Source organism: Amphiprion ocellaris, chromosome 15 (genome assembly GCF_022539595.1).
Source record: "Amphiprion ocellaris isolate individual 3 ecotype Okinawa chromosome 15, ASM2253959v1, whole genome shotgun sequence".
Lineage (NCBI taxonomy): Eukaryota > Metazoa > Chordata > Actinopteri > Pomacentridae > Amphiprion > Amphiprion ocellaris.
In genome coordinates, this window is record NC_072780.1 from 25,931,176 (window position 1) to 25,954,990 (window position 23,815).

At 41.1% G+C, this 23,815-nt stretch overlaps 1 protein-coding gene across 1 annotated transcript in view; it reads right to left on the minus strand.

Moving 5' to 3' along the window:
* The window catches only part of LOC111571910 (zinc fingers and homeoboxes protein 2-like), a 155,690-nt gene that overhangs the window by 21,142 nt on the left and 110,733 nt on the right, over positions 1 to 23,815 (minus strand). Inside the window, exon 3 of the mRNA XM_023275323.3 lies at positions 992 to 4,306. Within this exon, the coding sequence (XP_023131091.2) occupies positions 992 to 3,960 (2,969 nt within the window). The 5' untranslated portion in view covers positions 3,961 to 4,306. The remainder of the gene's footprint in view (positions 1 to 991; positions 4,307 to 23,815) is intronic.

Consider the following 23,815-nt stretch of genomic DNA (forward strand, 5'->3'; position numbering starts at 1 on the left):
CTCAAAAAGGTCTTTCTTCTGTGAAGCATGACACAGTTATAATGCCATAAATGAGCAAAAAAAAAAAAAAAGAAAAAAGTTTGATTTCTTTGATTATTTTACAAAAAGTTTTAAAAACCTGGAATAAACTCATACAACATTTGCCTAAAGTATTAACACAGATATTAACAAGAATGGAAAAATGCTGGTTCCACATGCTATGGACATTTAACTACTTACATTCTGACAGCATCTACAAACTCCTGTAAAATATTTCACCATGCTGAATGTATCCTCCAACAACTTACTGACAACTTGCTCCTCCATATACAGTTTTTAAGTCATGCTGCATTTATTTAATTGATCTGGTATGTTATATTTAGCCTGCATTTCATATGAAAATATGATGAGATATGCAGATTATTATTATTTTTTATGGGACATAACAGAAATTATTTATTTTTGTAGAATGTCTGAGTGAGAATGTACAAGAAAGTTGTTTTTTATAAATGAAATATCACAATCTAAAGCTTCATTCTGACCGACAGAACTGCACATCCCACATGACAAGTTCGGTCTGAAAGGTCAAAAATCAGACGTTCTTTCTGTTTCTGTCTCAGATAAATCATGTAACTAATGTAACCATGTAATACATTTGCATAACACCTGACTAGCAGCTACATCGGCCTCAAACAATTAGCAGTCCATCATTTCCTCACTAGAGCGGCTTCTGTTAGAGCTATGTCTCTCTGCATATATACAGAGACTTGTGATGGCCAACCCACAAATCAAAGCAGACTGTGCTGAATGTCATGTACATCATGAGAAAAATAATGTGTTTTTCAACATTTAAGCATGCAAACATATTCTACCAGACCCAAAAATGAAACTGAATACCTGTAAATATGCATTATATGGGTTACTGAAATCTGTTCAAAGCATCATTAAAATGTGATGGAAACTTTAAAACAAAGTACAGGTAAAACTTGAAAAAAATATATGAATGCAGTACCTGCCAGCAAACCGGTCTTGAAGCTCATCGTGCCGTTGGCTCTTGGTGCGTTGGTCCATCAGCCAACCCAACTCCATCTCCAGCACCTTACTGCTGCTGTTGTTGTTTGTTAGGGCTCCTTCTTGACAGCGCTGGATGATGCCGGATGGAGTGTTTTCGGGAGAACACACGGCCACCCCCTGCCCTCCGTTCACTCCATTGTTGTGAAAAAGGTCTGCCAGCTCCAAGCTGCCGGTCTGCAGCCGGCCGTCGGTGAACCAGCGTGCAAGGTCGGCGCGAGCCAGTCCCATCCGACCCTCCAGCTGGCTGAACTCCTCAGGGGAAGGCCACCGCGTTTGAGCAAAATCGTCCTTGAGGAGCGCCAGGGATCGGCTGTCTGGAGGCACTGAGCAGGAGTTTGGGTTGGGGACGGAGGGTGCAATGGTGCCAGGACCAATCATGGACAGAGCATGCGAAGATGGAGGGAGGCTTTTAAGATGGCCCACACCAGTGTTGGGTTTGTGAACCCCATTCAGCTGTAGAGTCTGCTGCTGCTGCAGTTGTTTGTCAGCGATGGCAGTAATGCCACCCACGCCCATCCTCTTAGTGCCCATGGAGTTGAGCAGGGCTTGTTCCAGGTTGTCGCGAAGTGCACGGCGCTCCACAAACCAGCTGTCGATTTCCTGATGAGACAGGCAGGTTGTGGTGGAGAGATTGTCCACATCGCTGTGACTGGGGAAGCTGTTCCGTAGGAAGTTCTCCTCCAAGACCTTCAACTGTTTTGCTGTTTTTCCTTTCATCCTCTCGAGGAGAGGGAACTGGGTCAGCACCGATGACTTCTGCTGAAAATCTGGTTTAAGTGCTGTTGGTGTCTCCCCACTATCCAAATGTACAATCCCGTTGTTGTGAGAAGGGGAGGTCTGATTGTGGGACCATTTACCGTCAATGCGAGATGTCCCGTTGGCTTCTGTCAGAGGACTGACCACCTTGTCTCCTCTGTGGTAGATAGCTTTCAGCTCCACTCCTTGCTGCTCTTTTAGTTTCTTGCCATCCAAGGGGAAGCCTGGAATCTGGGCCGGGGCTTTAGCAGGAGCGCGAATAGACTGGATAATGGGTGGCCTCCTTACCTGTGAAGTAATGAGTGGAGGGGAGTTCGGCAAATTCGGATCAGCAGCTGGCAAAGTGTGAGTGTTGGGGTGCTTTTCTTTGGAAGTGGCGGTCGCAGCACGAGGAAGAAGTAAAGAGTTTTTGAATGAAGGGGCAAAGATAGGCGGGGGCGCTATCATTGGCCTCGTTAAGGACTCTGGAAAGACTATGGACGGAAGAGACACCACTGGCTTTGTTTTGGGGTTTCCTAATGCAGAGAGAATCTTCCCTTTGGATGATGAAGATGGTGATAACGACGACAATGGCGGTGGCATTAAAGGCACGGCAGCGGATGGCCTCTTCATCTCTGTGGTGACCAGAGGAAGTGCTACAGGTCTCTTCATCTCCATGGGAACAGGAGGTGGAGCCATTGGGAGGCGGTCTTTGTAGGGAGGAGGTGGTGGAGGCGGAGCCATTAGGACCTTGTCCTTAGGGTCGCCAGAGTGGGGGGCGACCGCCATGATGGGTCGCTTTGACTCTGGGCCAAACACCGTTGTTAGGTGTGTTGGCAGGGATCGTTTAAGGGTGTGGCTGGAGCCAGGGGAGGTGTTGTTGTGGACATTCAGCCCATTGGACGCAGTTGTCCGGACATGGCCTGGATGCTCGACTGTTGTGTGGACGACAGGCTGCTGGGAGGCTTTGGCAGACGGCTGAGAGATGGGGCTTGTCGGCAGGACGGTGAATGTGTGATGAGCGGGAGGGATGGAGCCATTGAACATTTTCTTCCTGGCTTCCTCCACCTCCTCTGGCGACCAGGTAATGCCTTGCTTCAGCCGCTGGGTGGTGAACCAGACTTTGATCTGTTCCTCCGGGTGCTTGGAAGCGGCCGTAAGCCATGACAGCTCTGCATGTGTCGGGTAAGGGAACTTATTAAAGGAGGTGATCAGTGTCAGGTTGTTGTCCAAAGAAGGGTTATATTTGGTGGTGTTCAAGGGAACAGCTATTTTTGGTACAGAGTTAAAGTTGGGTGGGCGCTGGAGCAACGGGGTGACATGGGAGAGCCCTTGGAGGATGGTGGGTTCAGGTATGATGACGGTTCCGTTGATGTTCACTGCTGTGATCTGATCCTTCTGGATCAAGCCGTCCAGCTGGCTCTTCAGTTCGCTCCCTCCAAAGAGTGCCTGGATGTTCCCCGGGGTTTTCACCATGGTAGATATGCAGGGTGGAAACACAGAGCTGCTGTTGCTTTCTCCCTGCTCATTTGTCATGTCGCATTCATTGTCCTTGCCTTCGATTGTCTGCTCTAAGATAGTCTGATTGTTTGTTTTTATCCTCTTGAACTTGAAGTTTGTCTCACCTGGGTGCTGGCTCTCGTTGTGCTCTGTGAGCGAGTCAAACTTCTTGGTGTTGAAGTTGCACACAGCACAGAGGTACAGAGGATTTAGAATGACGTTAGGATGGCTTGAGTCCACGTGCTCCTTAAAGTCATTCAGGTTCTGCGTCGAAAACGGGCAGTATTTGCACTCGTACCCTTTAGGCTGCTTCTTCTGGGAGGCTGGGTCAGATTCCGCTTCATCCTTGTCCTTCTCCCCCATGGTTTCTTGGTCTTTAATTACACGGGGTTGATCTTCTTTCCCAGACTGCTCCTTTTGTTCTGACGGCTCAGGATTCTGGTTTTCCACCTTTTTTGGAAACACCTGCTGGCCTGGATTCACAAGATTCTCCTGCTGGGGGTCTTGACTTTTTTCTGCAGGTTCAGATGGTTCTGATTGTTCTTTTTCTGCCATGTTGTTGCTCGCAAATACTTCCATGTCCATCACCTCCTCTGGGTCATCTTGCTCTTCAGGCAGGTCGCTGATGACCCGGACCATGCAGGGGTTAGAGGACTTTCTACGACTGGACATGATGTCTGTTGCTGCTGGTGGTGATGATTGTGGTTTTGCTGGTGTTGCTGATTGACAATATTGTTGTTTTTGGCTGTTGCTGCTGCTGCTGCTGGTGGTACTGGCTGAGGACGTCAGCGTGTCGGTTATCACAGGGATCTTACTGGTGTGGATCGGAGCTGATGGTTGTGTATACTGGTAGGCGGGTGGAGGTGGAAGAGTCTCCAGCGTGCGACAGGGAGGGCAAGAACCGGCTGACGGCGCCGGCCCAGGACCGGTTGTGCAGTGGCGTCTCCCGCTCACTGGCAGTGTCAGCTGCCAACCTGGGCGTCATGGGAGGGCATCACAGATATCAGCAGTGCTCAGGCTGCGTAGAGACAAACAAAGACAAACAAAACAACAAGTTTAATATAGGGAGCTGACTAAAATCTGAGAAAAATATGTTAAAAAGTCAAGTTGATATTGTTGTGTGTGATTTGATGTGCTGCCTTCACTCAAATTAAGACAAAGAACAGAAAAAATGGATGATGGGCAATAACAATAATCTGCACTTGGGTAAATGCTGCTTTCGGTTGAAAAAGCCTATTTCTTTGAGTAATGGGAGCATTGCAGCATAATGCCAGGGATGAAAAAAGCAAGCCAACTGAAAATATATATACTGTGCTACTATGATTTGCTTTGACACAGAGGCTGGTTTTATGAAACGAAAAACATAAAGTGTAGCTTCTAATCAAAAATGTTTCTGTGCAACAATAAACAACTATGACTAAATAAGCTAAAAACCAGTTGCAATTTAATCACACTTTTGCACAGAGCCTGTGAAATCAGTATTTTCGACAGAAACTGGGTGATGTTATAAAAGGCGAAGCTTCAGTCTCCTTAAATATGTAAACAAGCCACACTGTCTAATCATGATTTGATAACAAGCAAATTTTAATATAAAACTTAAAACCTGAGAGTCCGATACCAGTATCAGCCTTTATGACTAAAAAAAGACACATTTTTCCTCACTGTGGCCTCATTTTTCACTGCAATATAAATTCATGCACTTATGAGAAGTCTGAAATGTCTTCTGTGCTGTATGACAATTCTAATGCCACCAATCATAATAAATTAGTTCAATGAATCATATTTTTAAACAAAAATGGAATCAACATTTTTCCAAGTACCAACAAAAGTTGCCAATACTGGAAAAAAAACGAATGGTTCTGCATAATGTGGATATTAAACAATTTACATTTTTTCAATACTTTCTCCTCCCTTCTCTATGTGAACACTGCCTGCAGTTCAGTCAAACAGTTGCTTAATATTTGTCATGCGTCAGTCACGGCTTAGTTGCAGCAAGGAGTGCATAATTCAAATAAAAAAGTAAAGAAATATCATCATCTTAAGCTTAGATTTGGTTCAGTTTCCTGACGGAATGACACGTCACACATGATTGGACAAGGACTGTCGTAAAGTTAAAATTCTGATGACTGTTTCTATTTTGACTGGTGGTGATCGTGTTGCAACAGCATTTAAGTTGCTGTAGCTAATTCTCTGGGAGTAGTCTGCTCAAGTATGTCAGTGAAACCAAATGAGGAGGCTGGAACTTTAAAGTTTTGTTGGGGGAGCTACTGAGCCATCTTGGCACACCTACTCTGAACCAAGGCATGTGCCTCAGTGGTAATTCTTTTTTTTAGCTCCTTAAAACTTCTATTAATATAGAATAATAATGATAAAAATCACTACAGATACAAAGGGGTTTTGCATCACTCTGTGCTCTTGGCTCCTAAGCATACAATAGATACAGGCAGGGCAAACAAAACTCTCTTAATGGAGAGCAAATTATTATCAAAAACAAACATAAACAAGATAAAATCAATTTTACTGATCCCTAACTAAGTAAATTCACAAATTGCCTTGTAAATAAAGTAAATAAAACCAAAAAGTACTGCAAAAGAATATTCAACCTGAACTCTTTTGACTACATTTAGTATAAATAACACTGATTTTATTTCTTAATATCAGTTCAAACTGCTGAACTATAGATGCATTTTGATTCCGTTTAATCATTCTCTTATCTCATATCTCTCTCTCGTCCGGAAACTGAATGTGGTATATAGAAGTCACATCTGGGAAAGAAGGTACACCTATAAAACTGACTGTAGCACCCTCTAGAGCAGATCTGGTCATTTCACAGCTGCACATCAAAGATGGGAGGTTTCATCTTGATGAGCAGCGTGACATTTTCGCTGTCCTCCGTCCTCCGTCCCCTCTAAAGTCCGAGCCAGGATTCTGTGTCGGCGCTCGTCTAAACATCACAGCAAGCTTTCGTCAGGTCCGGTCTAATCAGACGCTGGCAGGCGACAAAGCCACAAGGCCAGAAGTTAAAAATAAAAGGAGTCTGATGCGGAGCGAGGTGAAAATTACGATGAATCAGAGTGCCACTTAATCAGGACTCGCTGTTCCAGGCCAATCACATGTAAATGCAATAAACTGAAGAGTCCACAGCAACTACAAAAGACAAAAAAAAGTCTCCAAACTCCAAACCCCATTAAAAAGACATTAAGCGTCTTTCATAGATTCGGGCAAAGACAACTTCACAGGATAATTACCCTGTAATCATGTAATAAGAGAGACTCAGTGATGAGATCTCTTGACAGCTATCATCCACACAATGGAACAGAGGGAGGGAGGTAAAAGCAGATGAGGACAGAAAGAAGGGAGAGACGGGGGAAGACAGGTAGGAATAAACGCAAGAAGTGGGGGGAGAGGAGAGAAGAAATAAAAGGTAAATGGCAGGAGAGAGGGAGGAAGAGTGATGTAAAAAGAATAAGAGACAGTGGCAAAGGAGAGCAGAGATAAAGGGAAACAGAAAAGAGAGGAGAGTCTGAAAACTTCGGCGCTAATGAAAGAGAACAAGCACAAAGCAGAAGACGTTTTAACTAGGCCACGGCCTGGCAGCCAGAAAGAGAGAGAAGACAGCGAAAGAATGGAGAAGAAGTGAGAAGCAGATAAACATAAAGAGGGAGGAGGAGAGAGGGACAACAGAGACAGGAAGAAAAGGAGAAAAGAGGCAGAATCGAATGCAGATGAAGCGAATGAGCGAGATGAGAGGAGGAGGAAAACATTTCCATTTGACAGGAAATTTTAACGGATAATAAAATGAGGTTTTGGTGCATTTTCTATCAGTAAAGTTAAAGCTTTGAAAAGGTGCCCCAATCAGTTGGGGAGAAAAACACATTTGCCAGGAAAGAAAAAAAAAAGTGGGTATTTCAGCACTTAATTAGTATTGGGCAAGCTGTTATTTGTCCCATGTGTCACTTAATGTTGGACATATTTCATGCTCTCGCAGCCTTGATCAGCTCCTCATCGCCTGCACAGGAGATATATTTTATAGTTGCAGAGTATCCGGAGATCGCTTTGAATTGTTGCACTGTGCAATGAGACTGAACTAATCCTATGTTATTATAAATCTCATGCATTTACATTGCTGCTTACAACATGCTCCAGCTAATGAGATTTCCTCATAAAAATACTACAGAGTCTGAAGAATTAGTCAATGAATCAATTGATAGAAAAACCGTTCGGAAATTACTTTTTAAGAAAACAAAACAAACCAGTGATGTCAACCAGAACCCGAGGACGAACACACTGGATCCAGATAGGCTGCGGGATAATTAGATGCGATCTGAAGCGAAGTCGCCGCAGGTGGAGAGAACAGCGACACTGGCAGCAGCATGAAGAGCGCAGGTAAATGTGTGTTCTCTACCTGCCTACCAAAACCTGCTGCAATAAAACATGACCGACCCAGCCGGGCTCAGGTCCTGGGTCCAAAATCCCAGCATAAAATCATGACAAGTCATTAAAATCACTTTATTCTACATGCTTTACCAAAAATGGCCCGTTCTGACTTAACAGATTATGTTAAACACAAAAAATTCTTCACTTCTTAACACGACTGAGAAGCCATGACTGATTCTGACGTGACCAACATACATGTAACAAAAATTCAGACAGTTTTCAGTTCAACTGCAGGATGTGTTGGTAAATCTCACACCACCAGTGGCCTTGTACTCAACTATCTCTGACTTGCTTGAAACTTTTTCATCATAAACTATGGATATTTATAATGCTATTGCTACATTTTTATATTGATAGATCATTTTGAAGCTATAGATATTCTAGCAATATTTTGTTTTTATGGTACAACTTGCCATACCTGCTAAATTAGTTATCAAAGTTAAGTGAAAATAACTTCATTTTCATAAAATATTTCCAATTGAAAGCATTCTATATGTTTTGTTTTGTAATATTCTAAAATGCAGCTACATGTTTTTCAGAAAATATCCCCAGTTAACTGCTGCATTATCAATGTTTTTGTAAATTTCTGCTCAAACATAGAACTTTTAATGACAGCTTCAATATTTTTCATGTATTAACTCACTCATAATCAGAGATTAGTTGATCTACTTGTCCAATCTTAGAGATTCTGAACCAACGACTCAAATAGAAATAACACTGAATATTTCAGGATTTTATTTTTAATAGTTCCTGAGATATTGTTGCTCAATTATGTCAGAGAACATTTGATATACCAAGCTAAAATTACACAAATAGCTTCATAAATATTTGTTTTATGCTATGCAGATTTTGGGTAAATCAGAGATGCTTGTTGCTTTCACAGAAAACATTTGATGATATGAGATGGCTGCATTTACACAGGGCAGAGGGGAGACAAAAAAATCCCTCTCCCCCCGCGCCTTTAATCCTTTATGACATTATAACTATGTCATTCTTCAAAGAAGGCATTTCTGAGTTCTCTCTACTTTTAGTCATGGTTTTGCTGTTTCCACAGAGGTGCAGAACTTTATACTGTAGTGAAAAATGAGCACACAGTGAGTAAAAATGGGCCAGGCAAGAAATGCCCAAAACTGATGGAAATCAATCCATAGACAGTATTGTTCTTGGCCAAATTCTGACAAATACTTAAGCCTTTGTTGATTTCTTTTCTCCCTTTCTACATGAAGGTTTGCTTATAACACTTTGCCAGAGATCCAGCTGCTGCCAGAGGTGAATTGGGAAAAGAGATGAAACAGCAGGAAACAGAAGCAAGTGAAGGATGAGCAGAGGAGAGGCAGGCAGAGGTCGCATGTATAGGAAGAGGTGGAGGGAGATGGAGAGTGTGGAGGAGCCAAAGAAAACGAGAAGAAAGCGCAAAACCGTAAAGATGTTGAGGAGAAAGGACACGAGAGTGTGGGAGGAGAGACAGAAACCACACCGACGAAGAGGAGATGGATGGAGAGGAAAGACGAGAGCGGGAGACTGAAGGAGTGAAGGAGGAAAGGTGATCGAGAGGGAAAACAGAGCTGGAAAAAACGGACTGGATGAGAAAAAGGCAGACGGAGCTGCAGGCCGGACAGACGAGGAGCAGCGCCAGAAAAAGAAAGAAAGAAAGAAAAAAAAACAACTAAAAACACAACAGTGTCATGTTTTGCTGCATCACTGGATGGGCCTTGAGGACTCCGGGCCAACTTCTGACGAGGGGAGTCATATGCCGCTTGGCTGCGTCCCATTTTGTTGGGCTCAGCTCGCCTCCGTGCATCCTTGTAATTACTTGTACAGTATTTGTGTGCAGGGGATTGTTTGGAGCACGGCAGCGCTCTGTAATTATGGAGGAAATAATAAAACTGCAGCGGTGACAACAGTGATTTGCAAATTGCAGAGAGCGGCAAATTTCCCCTTTGAGAGGCAGGTGAGCTCAGCTCTAGCTCAATCAAAAACAAACAAACCTTTGTTACTTCCTTTCACTCAGATATCGGAGGTCAGTATCAGTTTTACATGGAGGCAGCATTTTGTGCCACTAAAACTGTGCCAGAAAAAGCTTGTCTCCCAGGATTTCCCTTTTTCCGAACCAAATTCAAACCAGAATGGGACCCAAAACTTTCCGCTGAAAGTGACACCAAAGTAATTTGAGTGGGTTTGCAGGACGAGGCCGGCTCCACTGCAGCTCTTACAGACACCGACGAGCAGAAAAGAGATCACATTTTCACCTCCATCAAGGGCAAAGCAAACCATCTGTCTAACCACAAACTGTATCCATCAATCCATCTCGCTGCAATTCAGCTCGCATGTCGAAACAACGAAGGGCAAACTGGAGAGAAAAGGGTGTCGAGGAAGCCATAAAGCGACTCTGAGACGAAAAAGAAGCTAATGAGGAGATATCATGGGAAATGAAATGACAAATTAGGAGGACGGCAGGCAGATTGGAGGGAGCCAAGTGTGCTAATAGGAGGGGTTAAAGACGTTTTACTGGAACAAGGGCAAACTGGAAGGGACGAGGGCTCACAGGGAGGTGGGGGCTCAAGAAGCTGGGTGGAAAACAAACTCCAACGTTCACTTTGTGGCTGGTGGGGGATCTGCAGGAGGCCCGGCAGTTTCCAATTCACTCATTCAACCAAAAGCTCATTCTTTAAGGATGTTCTGATATGACTTTTACTTTCCGAAAAACAATTCTGAGAGCCAAACTCAGGTTATTGGCTTGTAAAAGTGCAAATGAAGCCTAAAGATCCTTCTCATATGTAGCATGAGGCTGAAACTTCCATCAAAATACCTTTAGGCTTCACCAAACCACTCCAGCTGACCTTTCCTCACAAATTTTTCTACTTAATGACACTTTGTAACTCCAGTTGCTAAAACTTTATTGTGAAGTAAATGTAATATATTTACATCAGTCCTGTTCATGCACATAATTTTCAAAATGACCTCCTGAGACAAAATAACACAACAGCATCAGTTGCTTTCATGAGTGTATTTTTTTTTTCATTTTGTATTTTTTTGAAGATTCATGGCATTATAATGGTGTCATACTGCATAGAAGACATTGTTGAGTTCTCTCTACTTCTAGTCATGGTTGTTGTGTTTCCATAGAGGTGAAGGAGTTTATATTACAGTAGAAAATGTACAAACTCTGTACCAACATCTGCTATAGAGCATCCATATATGGAGAAGGTTGGGGTGGATGGATGGCTCGCCAAAGGAGCAAACTTCAATGGGGTACTTTTTAGGTTGTTGTTTTGTTTTTAAACCTTTTAACCTAGTTTCAGAGTGGTTTCTGCTGCCACCACATTTTTACTCACTGTGTGCTGATTTAAATATGGTAAAAATAGCGTCATTTTGCTGTAAATGTTGTAAAAGGACAGCATGCCATTTGTGAAAATTCTGATTTTTGATGCATATGCTGTTTATAGTTTGGGCATGTTATTTAATGGTTGTTAATAAATGAATACTTTTTTTCTGTGATTTAACGAGATGTTATCTGTAATTCGCAAAAATAAAATATTTTTGCAAATTTAAATACTGAAACAATTATGTAATTTTTCTTTAAAAATTCAGATTTTTGACGTGGACGTTATTTACAGTTTGGACCTGTTTTTTTTTAAGTTATTTTTTTGGCCTTCTTCAGCTTTATTGACAAGAAAGCGGGCAGAAGACTGGGGGAAGGACCTGCAGCAAAAGGCCATGGGCTGGAAAATGAACCCATAGCCCCTGTTTATGGGTCATCCGCTCAACCTGTTCAGCTACCGGCACGCCCTTGGATTTTTTTTATGGTTAATGTGTGGATTAATACTTTTTTAAAACTTATAATCTGTAATTCAACAAAACAGGGAAAACACTGTAAAAAGTTAATACAATAAATTGTAATATATAAATCTTAATATACATAACTGCTCTTTAAAATAATGATAAACATCTATAAAATTATATTTTTGCTGATTTAATTACTGCAAAAAAAAGCAATTTACTATAAAACAAGCTATAAAAAAACGAAATACCATTTGTAAAAATTCAGACTTTTGAATCGGGCTTTATTTACAGTTTTGGCCTGGTTTGTCTTCTAGTTAATGTGCAACTTTTTACTATTAAATTTTACTACTTATCTGTAATTTGGCAAAATGGCAAAAATCTGTAAAATAACAGTAAATTGTTAAAAAAAAAATACAGTACATTTTTTGTTTGTTTTTACAGTGTAGATGAAGATGACTACTTAAATCAGTCTGTTTAAATTTTGAATAACAAGTGACATCCCTGCTCTTCAGTCTAGAATCGTCACATCTGGCCAATATGTGATCAACTCAGTTAGGTCAGTATTGGCACTGATATTGATTGGACAGACTGGATCGGTGCTTCTCCAACATATTATTTCAAACACCTGACTTGCTGCTCTTCCCACTAGGACACGGGATCCTCCCACCGCTCAGTCGTCCTCTCGGGTGGCTCGACTAAAAGCCAGGAGAGGATCGTGTAAATGAATCAACAGGAAGATCCATGAGGACCGAAGGAACGACTCAAAGGTCCACTTTCTTTTAAGGCGGTGTTGCTTAGAAACTAAAAGCGTCCTGGTTTCGGCGTCCGCGTGACCCTCCTCCTCAGGCGCACAATCATCATGCGGCACAAAAACTGCGTGTGTGTGTTCGTGTTTCGATATAAGTGTGTGCGGATGCTAAATGATTGATCAAAGGATGCCTTTGTGTGGGCACCTCGTGGTGCTAATGCATCATTAACACAGCTGGTAGTATGACCCAGCTCTTCTGAGAGGCCCAGGCTATTTCCAGCCGCTTCCTCTAAGCTTATAGAGAACCAAATCTCGCTTGTGTTATATAAGAATTCCATGTAACCTAAAAGGACGTCATGACTAGTTTTACTTCAGGTCATTTTAGCTGGCCCTTTTTACACAAGAGAGGAGAGGCCTGAATTTTCACCGGTAACTGCAGTCTAACATGATGAAATTACAGACAGAAAACAGCACTCCCTCCTGAAACATAATCCGCCCTAATGTGGCTCGAAGTACATCTGGGCGACACAAGCAAAATCAAATACAGTGGTAGTTTTACCTTGATAATGTAGCAGTCATTTAAAAAGTGAGACACCATCACTGGAAGATGAACCTCCAGTTGTTTCCCACCAGCGCCGCCTTTAGGTGAACTGGGATGAACTTCATTGAGAACTTTTATGCTCCGTGGAGGATCAATTATTGATGAGATTATGACTTTTCTGCAAGTGACTCCTTAACAAGGCTCAACAGTGAGGATATCTGTAGCTTCACAATGTTTTTGTGTATAATTAAGAGTTGGTGGGGCTGTAAAGAATACAAGGCATAATCTTTTAACTTTCTGAAACCCAGTGAAGCATTTTTCTTTGCTCCGGTCACATTTTCCATCACTGTGGGCTAATTTTTCACTGCAGTATAAAGACCTGCATCTCAATGGAAACAACAAATGCTCTCAGTGCAACACAATGTCATAAAACATGAAAAAAAAGACAAAAATGAAGCTGAATTTATTTCATTTTTTTGTTCTATAAAAATGGAAGAAAATCTGGAATCAACATGTCTACAATTTTTCCAGGGTCTCACAGACATGACCAATTCTGGAAAAAAACAGTGGCTCCACATGCTATAGATATAACTATTAACAATTTTACAACCTCTACAAACTTTTTTACATTACTCTGCACATCACTTTTACAAAGATGTTTCACCATGCTGAATGAATCTTCCAACAACTTGCTTCTCTGTTTACCAATTTTGAGCCAAGTTGCATTTAGTATTTTTTTGATCCAGTATGTTATATTTCCCCCTCAGTCTCTCTTGTCTCTCTGCCTAAAGTTCAACCTGAAAACTCTCTTTCGTCACGACTGTTGATCACATCTGAGTCATTTGTGGCTTTTTGTTGCCCTGAAGAGCACAGAATTTTTTGTTTTTTACAGTATCTGGGGAAAACACTTTTTTTGGTCATTTTTTAATGAAATATCACAATGTTAAGCTCAGATTTGGTTTACTTTCTCAATGGAACCACAAGTGACTAGTTGAAGTTGACTAGACTGTTGGAAAGTAAAAAATCTGATTGTTTATTTCAGTTTTTACCTTTCCTTATTCCCATAAACGGTGATTTTTTTTTTAAAAAGATAAGATGCCTCTCCATGTTATTCAGTGGAGTTTTTGCAATTCCAATTTCCCAAAAGTTATTAGGATATAAAACTTCCTGGTCGACACCAGGAAGTTTCACCAGTTCACAGTGGGTGAGCGCTGAAGTGCACTGGATTCTTGTTGACCACTGAGCTGCCCTGTTTATCTGTTTTTCTTCTCAAATTATTGTCCAAATTTGAGACCCAAATTCAAATTTCCTGCTGAGACAGGATTTAGGTTTCAAAGGTTTCTGCAATACTGCTCTGAACTGCTGCCAGAGCGTGTGTGCTGTTGAGTGCTAATGATGGCCCTGGCTGGAAAAACAAGCGAGCCAATCAAAGGTTTATATGCAGGATTAAGAATTAAGACATCATCTTCTTCTGCCATGAAAGTGATAACGAGCGTGGAGGTCAACACAGCTGTACAGACTCAAATCATTTGAAAATCATTAACTGCTTATAGTCATTTGCTGCTAAGTAATTTGGGCAAACAGTAACACTTGAAATTTAGGTACTCCTGTTCAACACCAGCACTTATTAATGCTGTTTTCAGCATGATCTAATTGTGCAACTACTAGGCCATTAACTCAGAGTTTTCCCTCAGTAAAATCCTAATTAAAGCTTATTGATATGAAGTATCAAAACACATAACTGAAAGTGTTAATAGCGTCCAGATAACTCTAGATTAAGCACCTGTAAATTCGAATATGTTCCGAATTCTGGCCGAGTAGTCGTAGAATATGGTTTGAAATGCATTGTATCATTAAGAAGTTATAAAATTATACCTTTTTCCAAAGCCAGAAACTGTAAAAACAAAAAGAACCAATGGGTTTTCAACTGTCCGACAAACTTTGTGTGACTAAGTTTAACATTTTCAACAAAATGACTTTATTTTACATGTTTCATTTAAAAATGAGCTAAAAATAAACCACATACATGAACAGGATTCTGTAAAAAAATTAATATTCTGTACTTTCAACACAATTGAGAATCTATTTGTGACTCAGCTGCTACCAACAGTCGTGACAAAAATTCAGAAACTTTTTGGTTGAACAGCAGGCTGTATTTATACAGAGAAAACATGCCCTTTATGTTGCAGTGAAATATGAGCCAATAGCGAGGGAAAATGTGACAGGAGCAAAGAAAAAAACGCCCAGAAACTGCTTCACTGGGGTTCAGGAGGGTAAAAGTTGATGTTTCTTTACAGCCCCACAGACTGTGGGGCTGTAAAGAAACAGTGTAAAGCTATAGAAGCTACAGTGAGAGGGTTAAAAAGTGCTTTAAAATAATCAACAAAGCACCAATATGTTGCTTAAAAGCAATGGTAACATATGTACTTTAATACAAAATGACAAACACCAGTTGCAATATAATCTGATCATGAGGTTGCTGTAGATTTAAACATGACAACCACATGCCAATGGAGTAAAAGCAGCGACTAAGTATTAAAAATTCTGCTACCTGGCAGCTGCAGAAAAGCAGCAACAAGCAGCAGCACATTTCATTTTGCCAAGGACCCTCTACAAGGTCCCTTAGTGGGCCCCAGCGCCCCATGCTGGAAACCGCAGACCACGGCCAAACGGCACTGGATAACTCTGAAGTGGAGAGCACCTTAATGACTCATGGATCTTGTGAGGCAATTCGATGTGCTGATGAGAACAAAGCTGACTTTTCATTGGCAGAGAACCTTGAGAGAGTTTTAGGTTTCGGGTGATTGGCTGGATGATTGGAGCGCCGCTCTCTACCTCGCGCCGGCGGTGTGCACGGAGTTGGCCAAACTCTTGTATCGCTCAGTATCTCAAGGTCGAGCCTGCGGAGCTGAATATGAATGACATCAATCAATCTATTCATCCCTCCATCAATAATCTAATGTCTTATCATATGCCCACTTTTCTTCCATCAGTCCTGACTGAGGTTTCTGTTCTCTTTAGTGAGCAGCAGGCGAGACTTCTCTCTCACTGATAAAAACAGTCACAATAGGAGATATGAACTACTTTTAGTGGAGTATTTTCTGGTGATGGACTGACGATCTGTCCAGGCTGTACCCCGCCTGCTGCCCTCTAAGTCAGCTGGGATAAAGTGCTGCTCTCCTGTGACCCTCAACACATAGGATAAAGCAATGTATAGAAACCAAATGGATGCATGGAATATCATCTGTGAATGTTTATTTGCATTTTTAGTGGCAGAAAGGTGGCTCTTTTAAAGGTTAACATCTGTGTTTTTGCAGGTTTTAACGCAATTTCTACATTAATACGTGCATTTGATAAAAGAGCGGCAAAAAGTACTGAAAGCTTTCAGTTAAAAATGGCAGAAAATTTGGGGCTGGTCGGACAAAAACAAAGCAATGATGACATCATCTCGAGCTCAGGGAAATACAAACTGCATTTTTTAAAAAATCATTAGATTTTTTCATTTTATAGACTAAAATGATGAAACAATTTAGTAAAAAAAATTTCCACTTTGTTAACCAGAACATCGTTTATCACAACTTTCGGATGCTATGTGATCCAAATATGAGATAATTATCCAAAATGTAAGTTCAAAATCTTGATATTTCATCAGAATTGCTTTATTCTATATGCCACCTTTGTCAAAAACAAACTGCTACTAATCGGATTCTGTGAAAAGAAACAACCATAAGACCATGACTGACTCGGTATGTAGAGTCACTCCAGTTGTTCCAGTAGTGGTAACACATGGGTGCACAAGAATAATGCACGTTGGTTCTATTTATTTATTTATTTTTTAAGATTTTGTACAGTGTACAATGGGTATCTTTCTGTTTATTGCCACTTCTCCACAAAAAAAATAAAACAAATTCAATTAAATGATTAAAAAAAGCAAAGACACCTCCAAAAAAGCAAAATAAGCCAATTTACTCCAAATGTGGACTCCTAATGATGTGTGTTTCATGTTATTGGTTGATATTTTGTCCTTACAGACAGCGTTTGGCAAGAGTTCAGGAGTTCAGACTGCAGACGGACACAAACCCAACCATAGGCCAGTTGTATTTTGGTCCACCATCAATTTACTTATGGAATTACTGTCAGTGAGCGACAGCTGATCTGAGCTGCCACCGGCCACGTTTGTCATTTTAAACTGTGAAAGTTACGATCAGTGGCGGCTAAAGTGAGATGCTACCACCCCTGCATCCTACTCTGAGCTTTTCTAATGAGAAACAAAAGAGGGGGAAATTATATTTATTAATTATATTAAATTATATTATATTATATTATATTATATTATATTATATTATATTATATTATATTATATTATATTATATTATATTATATTATATTATATTATATTATATTATATTAATCAACGTTATTATTAATGAACCCCCTCACACCTCAACAGCTTCTGGGCATTTAATTGCTGTTGTCACAGTTTTACAATACACTGCGGTTTTAATGGGATAAATCTAAAACAAAAAACGTCAGTTTCTTTGATTATTTCTTTTTTTTTTTATCAGCATGAACAGCATTTTTTCCAAATGTCCACAGGTGTTACCAACACTGGAATAAATTGGTGGACAATTTACTCCAGTATTTCCATACTCGTCTCTTTGCTCGGCTCTGAAAAATACCTCAATTTTAATCACGACTGTTGGATGTAGCTGCGTCACTCATGGCTTCAGGGTTTCATTAAGGAGTGCAGAATATTTAGTTTTTTACAGAATTTATTTAGTGCAAATGGTTAATTTGTAGTGAATTCCTAAACAAGACATGTCGAATAAAGTGATTTTGATGAAATATTGTAATTTGAAGCTTAGATTTGGTGAAGTTTTCAGATGAGTAGCTCAAGGACCGTTGAAAAGTTGAAAATCCGAGGATTCTTTTACTGTTTCTACAGTTTCTGGCTCTAATAAATTGTGTCCTTTTTTGAATTAAAAAACCCATCCTTTTCAGCTCTGCTGGTGGGTTTTGAAATTCAGAAGTTTGACTGTAATTTTCACTCTCAGTGAAAAGCTTCAGCATTGAGTTGACTGTCATTACAAAAAACAGCAGCAACATGATTGGCTCAGGACACCTCTAATATAAATACAATATAAACAAGAATACATCTGACATTCTAAATCTGTGATTTTATGAAGCGCTGATGCCTGGATGTCATTTTCATTCACATTAGCTTTTATTTCAGCTGTGAATATGGTGACATTTAAATAACAGAAAAACATAGCAGATACTCCATCCTATCACTTGATGCCAAAAATAAAACTAAGAATTTGACAATTACTTTCAATATATTCGTGCCACAGACACACACACACACACACACACACACACACACACACACACACACACACACACACACACACACTGAATTCACAGGGAGGTCAGAGGTCGAGAAGGGTGACAAACGGAACACGTCTGAAAAATTTGAGTTTTACTGAGTGTTTTTGTTAAAATTACTGATTTGTTAGTGCACATGCACACACACTAACATTCTCTAACATACATACACACACACACACACACACACACACACTGTATGAATATCTATGAAGATACACACAAGTATGCCGATTCTCAGGCATACAAAATCCCCGTGACCTCCAGCTGTCACGCTGGACAAATGCACACACACACACTCAGTCACACAAATGCCCATCGGCTTCACATGGCCATGATTTACCAATGCAGCGTGCACGCTCTCTCTCTCTCTCACACACACACACACACACACACACACACACACACACCTGACATTCTATCAATTCTCCCTCAGCAAACTGTCTGTCCCCTGCGACCATGAAATATGAATGAAACACAATTAGCAGCTTTAAAGAACTTCATCAAGGCCAAGGCCTCCGTCCAAATACACACACATGTACACACACACACACACACACACACACACACAAACCTTTGTGAACTCAGACAAGAAAAAAAACCCCAAAAAAACAACATTGTCCTTGGACCGAGCGACCAGTCACAAACGTGTCAGGGTGACGGGTAAATAATCACACCTCGCGACATTTGTGCGGTTATTTTAATTTTTTGAATAAAAAAAGAAAAACACACCAATAAAAAGTTTATCGTCGCCTCTTAAATTCGAGTTTTGTGCCTCGGATCACGCCGCTTTGCCCTCGCGAGTCCCCTGCTGCCATCCCTCCATCCTAAAATTTAATGGATGCAGTGACTCATTAAAAAGTGAAGGGGGGGGGGGCAAAAAAATTAGGAGAGAGATAGAGAGGGAGCGAGCGGTGCTTCATTTCCATGGCGTCACCATGGCAACAGCAGCGCAGGAGAGACGGCGAGGTGCCCTTCTGCCGTCGCAGCGCCTCGCCGCCGAATATTAACCAGGCCTGTACGCTCAGGTGCTAATTAGGAGAGGAGGAGGGGCGTGAGGAGGAGGGAGGTCAGGAGGGAGGATGAAGAGGGTGAGAGGAGAGGTCAGGAGGCTAGGGGAGCAGGAGCAGGAGGAAAAAATGACATAGGAGAGAGGTGGAGGGAGGAGGTCAGGAGAGGGCAAAGGGATGAAGAGGAGCAGGACTAAGAGGGGAGGGAGAGAGGAGGGTGAGGAAAAAGGAAGCAGGAGGTTGGAGGATGAAAGAGGAGGAGGGAGAGAGAAGGTAAAAGGAGGTGATGGAAAGAGGAGAGGGGAAGGAGGTCACAGAGGGGGAGAACGGGGAGTGTTAAAAGAGAGATAAAAAGAAATGGAGGTGTGGGAAGCGATGAGGAGAGGAGGAAGGAGAGACAAGAAAAAAGATAAAGAGCGAATGAGAGAAAGAGAAAGAAGGAGAGGGAGGAGATGAGGTGAAAAGAAGGAGACAAGGTGAAAGGAGAGGAAGGAGATAAGGAGGAATGGAAGGAGATAGGAGTAGGAGAAGAAGAAAGGTGGAGAAGATGTAAATGAGGTAGTAGAAGAGGCAGGAGATAAAGAGATAGGATAAAGCTACAGAGAGGAGAAGATGAAGGACAAAGGAGGAGAAGAAGGAGACGCGGACATAGAAGAGGAATGACAAGAGACTAGGGAAAGAAATAAGGAGAAAGGAGGGGAGGAAGAGTTGAAGGAGTTAAGGAAAATAAGAAAATGAGGAGAAAGAAAAAGGAGAAAAGGTTGAAATTAAGGAAATGAGAAGATATGAGGAGAGGACAGAAAATAACGAGAAAGGAAGGAAGACTGGAGATAAGGAGAGGAAGAAAAAATGAGGATAGGGAGGAACCATGAGAGGGAATGTGGCAAGAAAGGAGATAAGGAGAAAGGAGGGGCGGAAGTAGATGAGGAGGAAAGAAAGGAGATGAGAGCATAAGGAGGAGAGAAAGGAGAGAAAGAGAAAGAGGTAGAACAAGGTGGTAAGGAGAGGAGGGTATAAGGAGGTGAGGAAGGAGACAAGGGCGTAAGATACGAGAAAGGATATAAGGAGGAGAGGAAGAACATCAGGATACAAGGAAGAAAGAAAGGAAGGAGACAAGAAGGTAAGATGAGAAGAAGATTTGAGGGCTATAAAGAGGAGGAGAGAATGAAGGAGATACGGACATGAGAAGACGAGGAAGGAGATAATAATGTAGGATGAGAGGAAGGATAAAGGAGACGAAGGAGATACAAGATGAGGAAAAAAGAGCAGAGTGAGGACATAAGGAAGTGTGGAAGGAATTAAAGAAACAAGAAAATAAGGAGAGAGGAGGAGAAGAGAGAGAAATGGGGCGATAGGAGGAGAAGAAGGAAGTTAGGAGGTTAGAGAAAAGAAAGGAGGTTAGGAGACAGGAGGCGAGAATGAAGGAGATAGGAAGAAAGGTGAGGAGGAAGGAGATAAAGATGTAAGGAGGTGATTGAAGGAGATAAAGAAGTAAAATAAGAGGAAGGGGATAAGGAGGACAGGAAGAATGTAAGGATACAAGGAGGAGTGAAAGGAGATAATGAGAAAGGAGACAAGGAAGGAGATAAGGACATAAAGAGGTGAGGAAGGAGACAAGAAGGTAGGATGAGAGGAAGGACTGAAGGATATAAAGAGAAGAGGAAGGAGATAAGGATATAAAGAGGGGAAGAAAGAGATAAGGACATAAGGAGGCGAGGAACAAGATCAGATGGTTGGACGAGAAGAAAGAGAAAGGAGGAGATGAAGGAAATATAAAGGAGATGAGGAAAAAGGAGCAGAGGAGAGAGACAAGGAAGTGAGGAAAGGAGAAAAGGAAGGACATAAGGATACAAGGAGAGAAAGGAGATAAGGATATAAGGAGGAGACAAAGGAGATAAGGATATAAGGAGGAGAGAGAGGAGGTAAGGGTGTAAGGAGGTGAGGAAGGAGATAAGAAGGTGAGATGAGAGGAAGGAGATACAAAAGAGAGGAATGAGATGAGGAAAAAGAAGCAGAGGAAAGAGATAAGGAAGTGAGGAAAGGAGGAGAGGAAGGAAATGAGGAGAGAAGGAGATAAGGAGAAAGGCGAGGAAATGAGGAGGAGTGGAGGAGATAAGGAGAAAGGAGAGGAGATAAGAAGGAGAGGAAGGAGATGAGGAGGTAAGGAAACGTGGATGTGTAACTGGAGTTTGATGTTTGCTCGGCCTGTCAGCTTGATCAGTTCTGCTCTGAGAGGTCAACGGAGGACAGAGGAGGTGAAAGAGGGAGAAAACAAAGGATGGGAGGAAGATTAAAGGGAGAGAGGGATCAGCAGATGAAACGAGTGGCTTCCAGAGGTATGGAGGGTTGAGAGGAGGCGAGACAGAGGAGGTGTGGAAAGCCGGGTCAATAAAACATGCATGAGACTGTCGTCGCTCTGTGTACATCTGACTCTCATTTGCATGAGCACGCTGCTTCACGTGTCCTCGTCTATACGTCCTGGTTTGCCTCTCGTGCACATGCGTGTCCTCGTGTCACGTGTACATATTAGTGCACGGGCGTTTCCATATGTGCGTGTCTTCACGTGAGCGCAACGTCCTCAGATCACATGTCTCCATCCAGCCATGAGCTGCTATAAGCCTGGGAGACTGGCTGCTCCGACACACACTTACATTCGCTTGTATATAGGTCAGCGCAGCCCGTCCATGCTAACAGCCGCCGCCGAGCCTCGCAGCTTCCTCTACACATCATTTAACCATAGACGCCATGATTAGAAAGACTGGAAAAGGTGCATTAAAAGGTCCAGAAAAGTTTGAAGGAGGCGGGGCAGCATACACGTGAAAAAATAATCTGTTCTCCAACGCTAGAGAACAGAAAAGATTCACAGGTAATGATGGGAAATATTCTTACGTTTACGACTTTTGTGCGTTCATCAGAAAATTCAAGATGATTGCTGTATGTCGTGTTGTCCAGCTGTTTCTTATTGGTGTCTTAACACTCTGAACTACAAGTAGTTTTTGCCACAATAAAGTCCTGTGCCTCTGTGGAAACAGCAGCTACATAGATCTTAAAAAAGGCCTTTGCAGCAAAACAGAGTTTCAGTGTAATAAATCATTACAAAAATGCTTAATTTATGGGATTATTTATGTTACAGAAATAAAAAAAACAACAACTTTGAATCAACTTGTCCAACATTTTTCCAAGTGTCAACGAGTGTTACTAGTACTGGATCTTACTGCTTGTCTCCTATCTCGTCTGTGTAAATACAGCCTGCAGTTCAATTGAAAAGAAAATATTTGTTGTTACATAACTGTTGGCCGCAGCTGAGTTGCTTATGTCTTAACAGTTGCATTGAAGCGAGCAGAATTTTTTTAGTTTTTCACAGAATTTGTCAAATAGTTTGACGTTTTGATTTGGTTAAATTTTCCGATAGAAGAAGTAGAAAGAACTCAAAAATTCTTTTTTTGCAGTATAATAGTTATAATACCATAAATCTGAAAAAATATTTTTTTTTGTTGTTTATGTAAAAAAAAAAAAAATATGACAGAAAAATCTCAAATCAATGTGTTCATCATTTTTCCAAGTGTCAAGAGGTATTACCAATGCTGAATTTCACTGGATTTTACTGCTTGTCTTCTATCTCGTCTGTGCAAACACAGCCTGTAGTTCAATCGAAAAAAATCACAGAAATTTTGCTACATAACTGTTGGCTGCAACGGAGTCAGTCATGGCTTAACAGTTGCTGTGAGAAGAACAGAATTTTTATTTTTTTTACAGAATTTGTTAAATAGTTTTAAGCTTAGATTTGGTTCGGCTTAAAAAAGGTAGAACTTGGAAATTTCTTCGATGCAATATGACACAATTACAATGCCATAAAACAGAAAAAAAAATTCAAATTATTTGATCACTTATCTTACCAAAGATGAAGAAGACTAATCAACATGTCTAACATTTTTCCAAGTGTCACCAGTACTGGCAAAAATAGCAACTATAGGTAGTTTACTTATTGATCTGCAAACACAGGCTGCAGTTCAATCGAAAAATCCCTGAATTTTTGTTACATCACTGTTGGTCACAGCTGAGTTGAACAGATTCTTTTGTTTTTCACATCATTTTCTTAGTGAAAACTGTTCATTGTTAGTAAACGTTTAAATGAGGCATAGATTTTGACTAAATATTACAAGTTCAAGCCTAGATTTGGCTAGGTTTTCTGATTAAAGAAATGGAGAGAATTTGGAAGTTTTTTCTCTGCTGTATGATGCAGCTATGATGCTATAAATCATAAATTTGAAGGACGCGTTAGAGTGAGTGCCATCACTAATCCTGGAACTTTATCATTTGGTCGCTTATCTTTTTATAAATGTCAACTGCTGTACATAGATTTGTAGTTTGTCTCAGCTGTTTTGTTGCCACTTCTTGTATTTTGTATCTGAATTTAGTTCATAAATATGGTTACTTTCACGAACTGCCATATAAGTTTATATGGCCTTAGTGCCTGACATGTTACTGTTAGCAGCTTCTTCATTAATGGCAGTACAACAGGTCAAACTGATCTTGCATAGTCAGAACATTCTCTAGTGCTGTGTAGAATGGTCTGACTGGGTTAGTATTAGTACTGTGTTTGTATTTCTTTAAATCAATCAC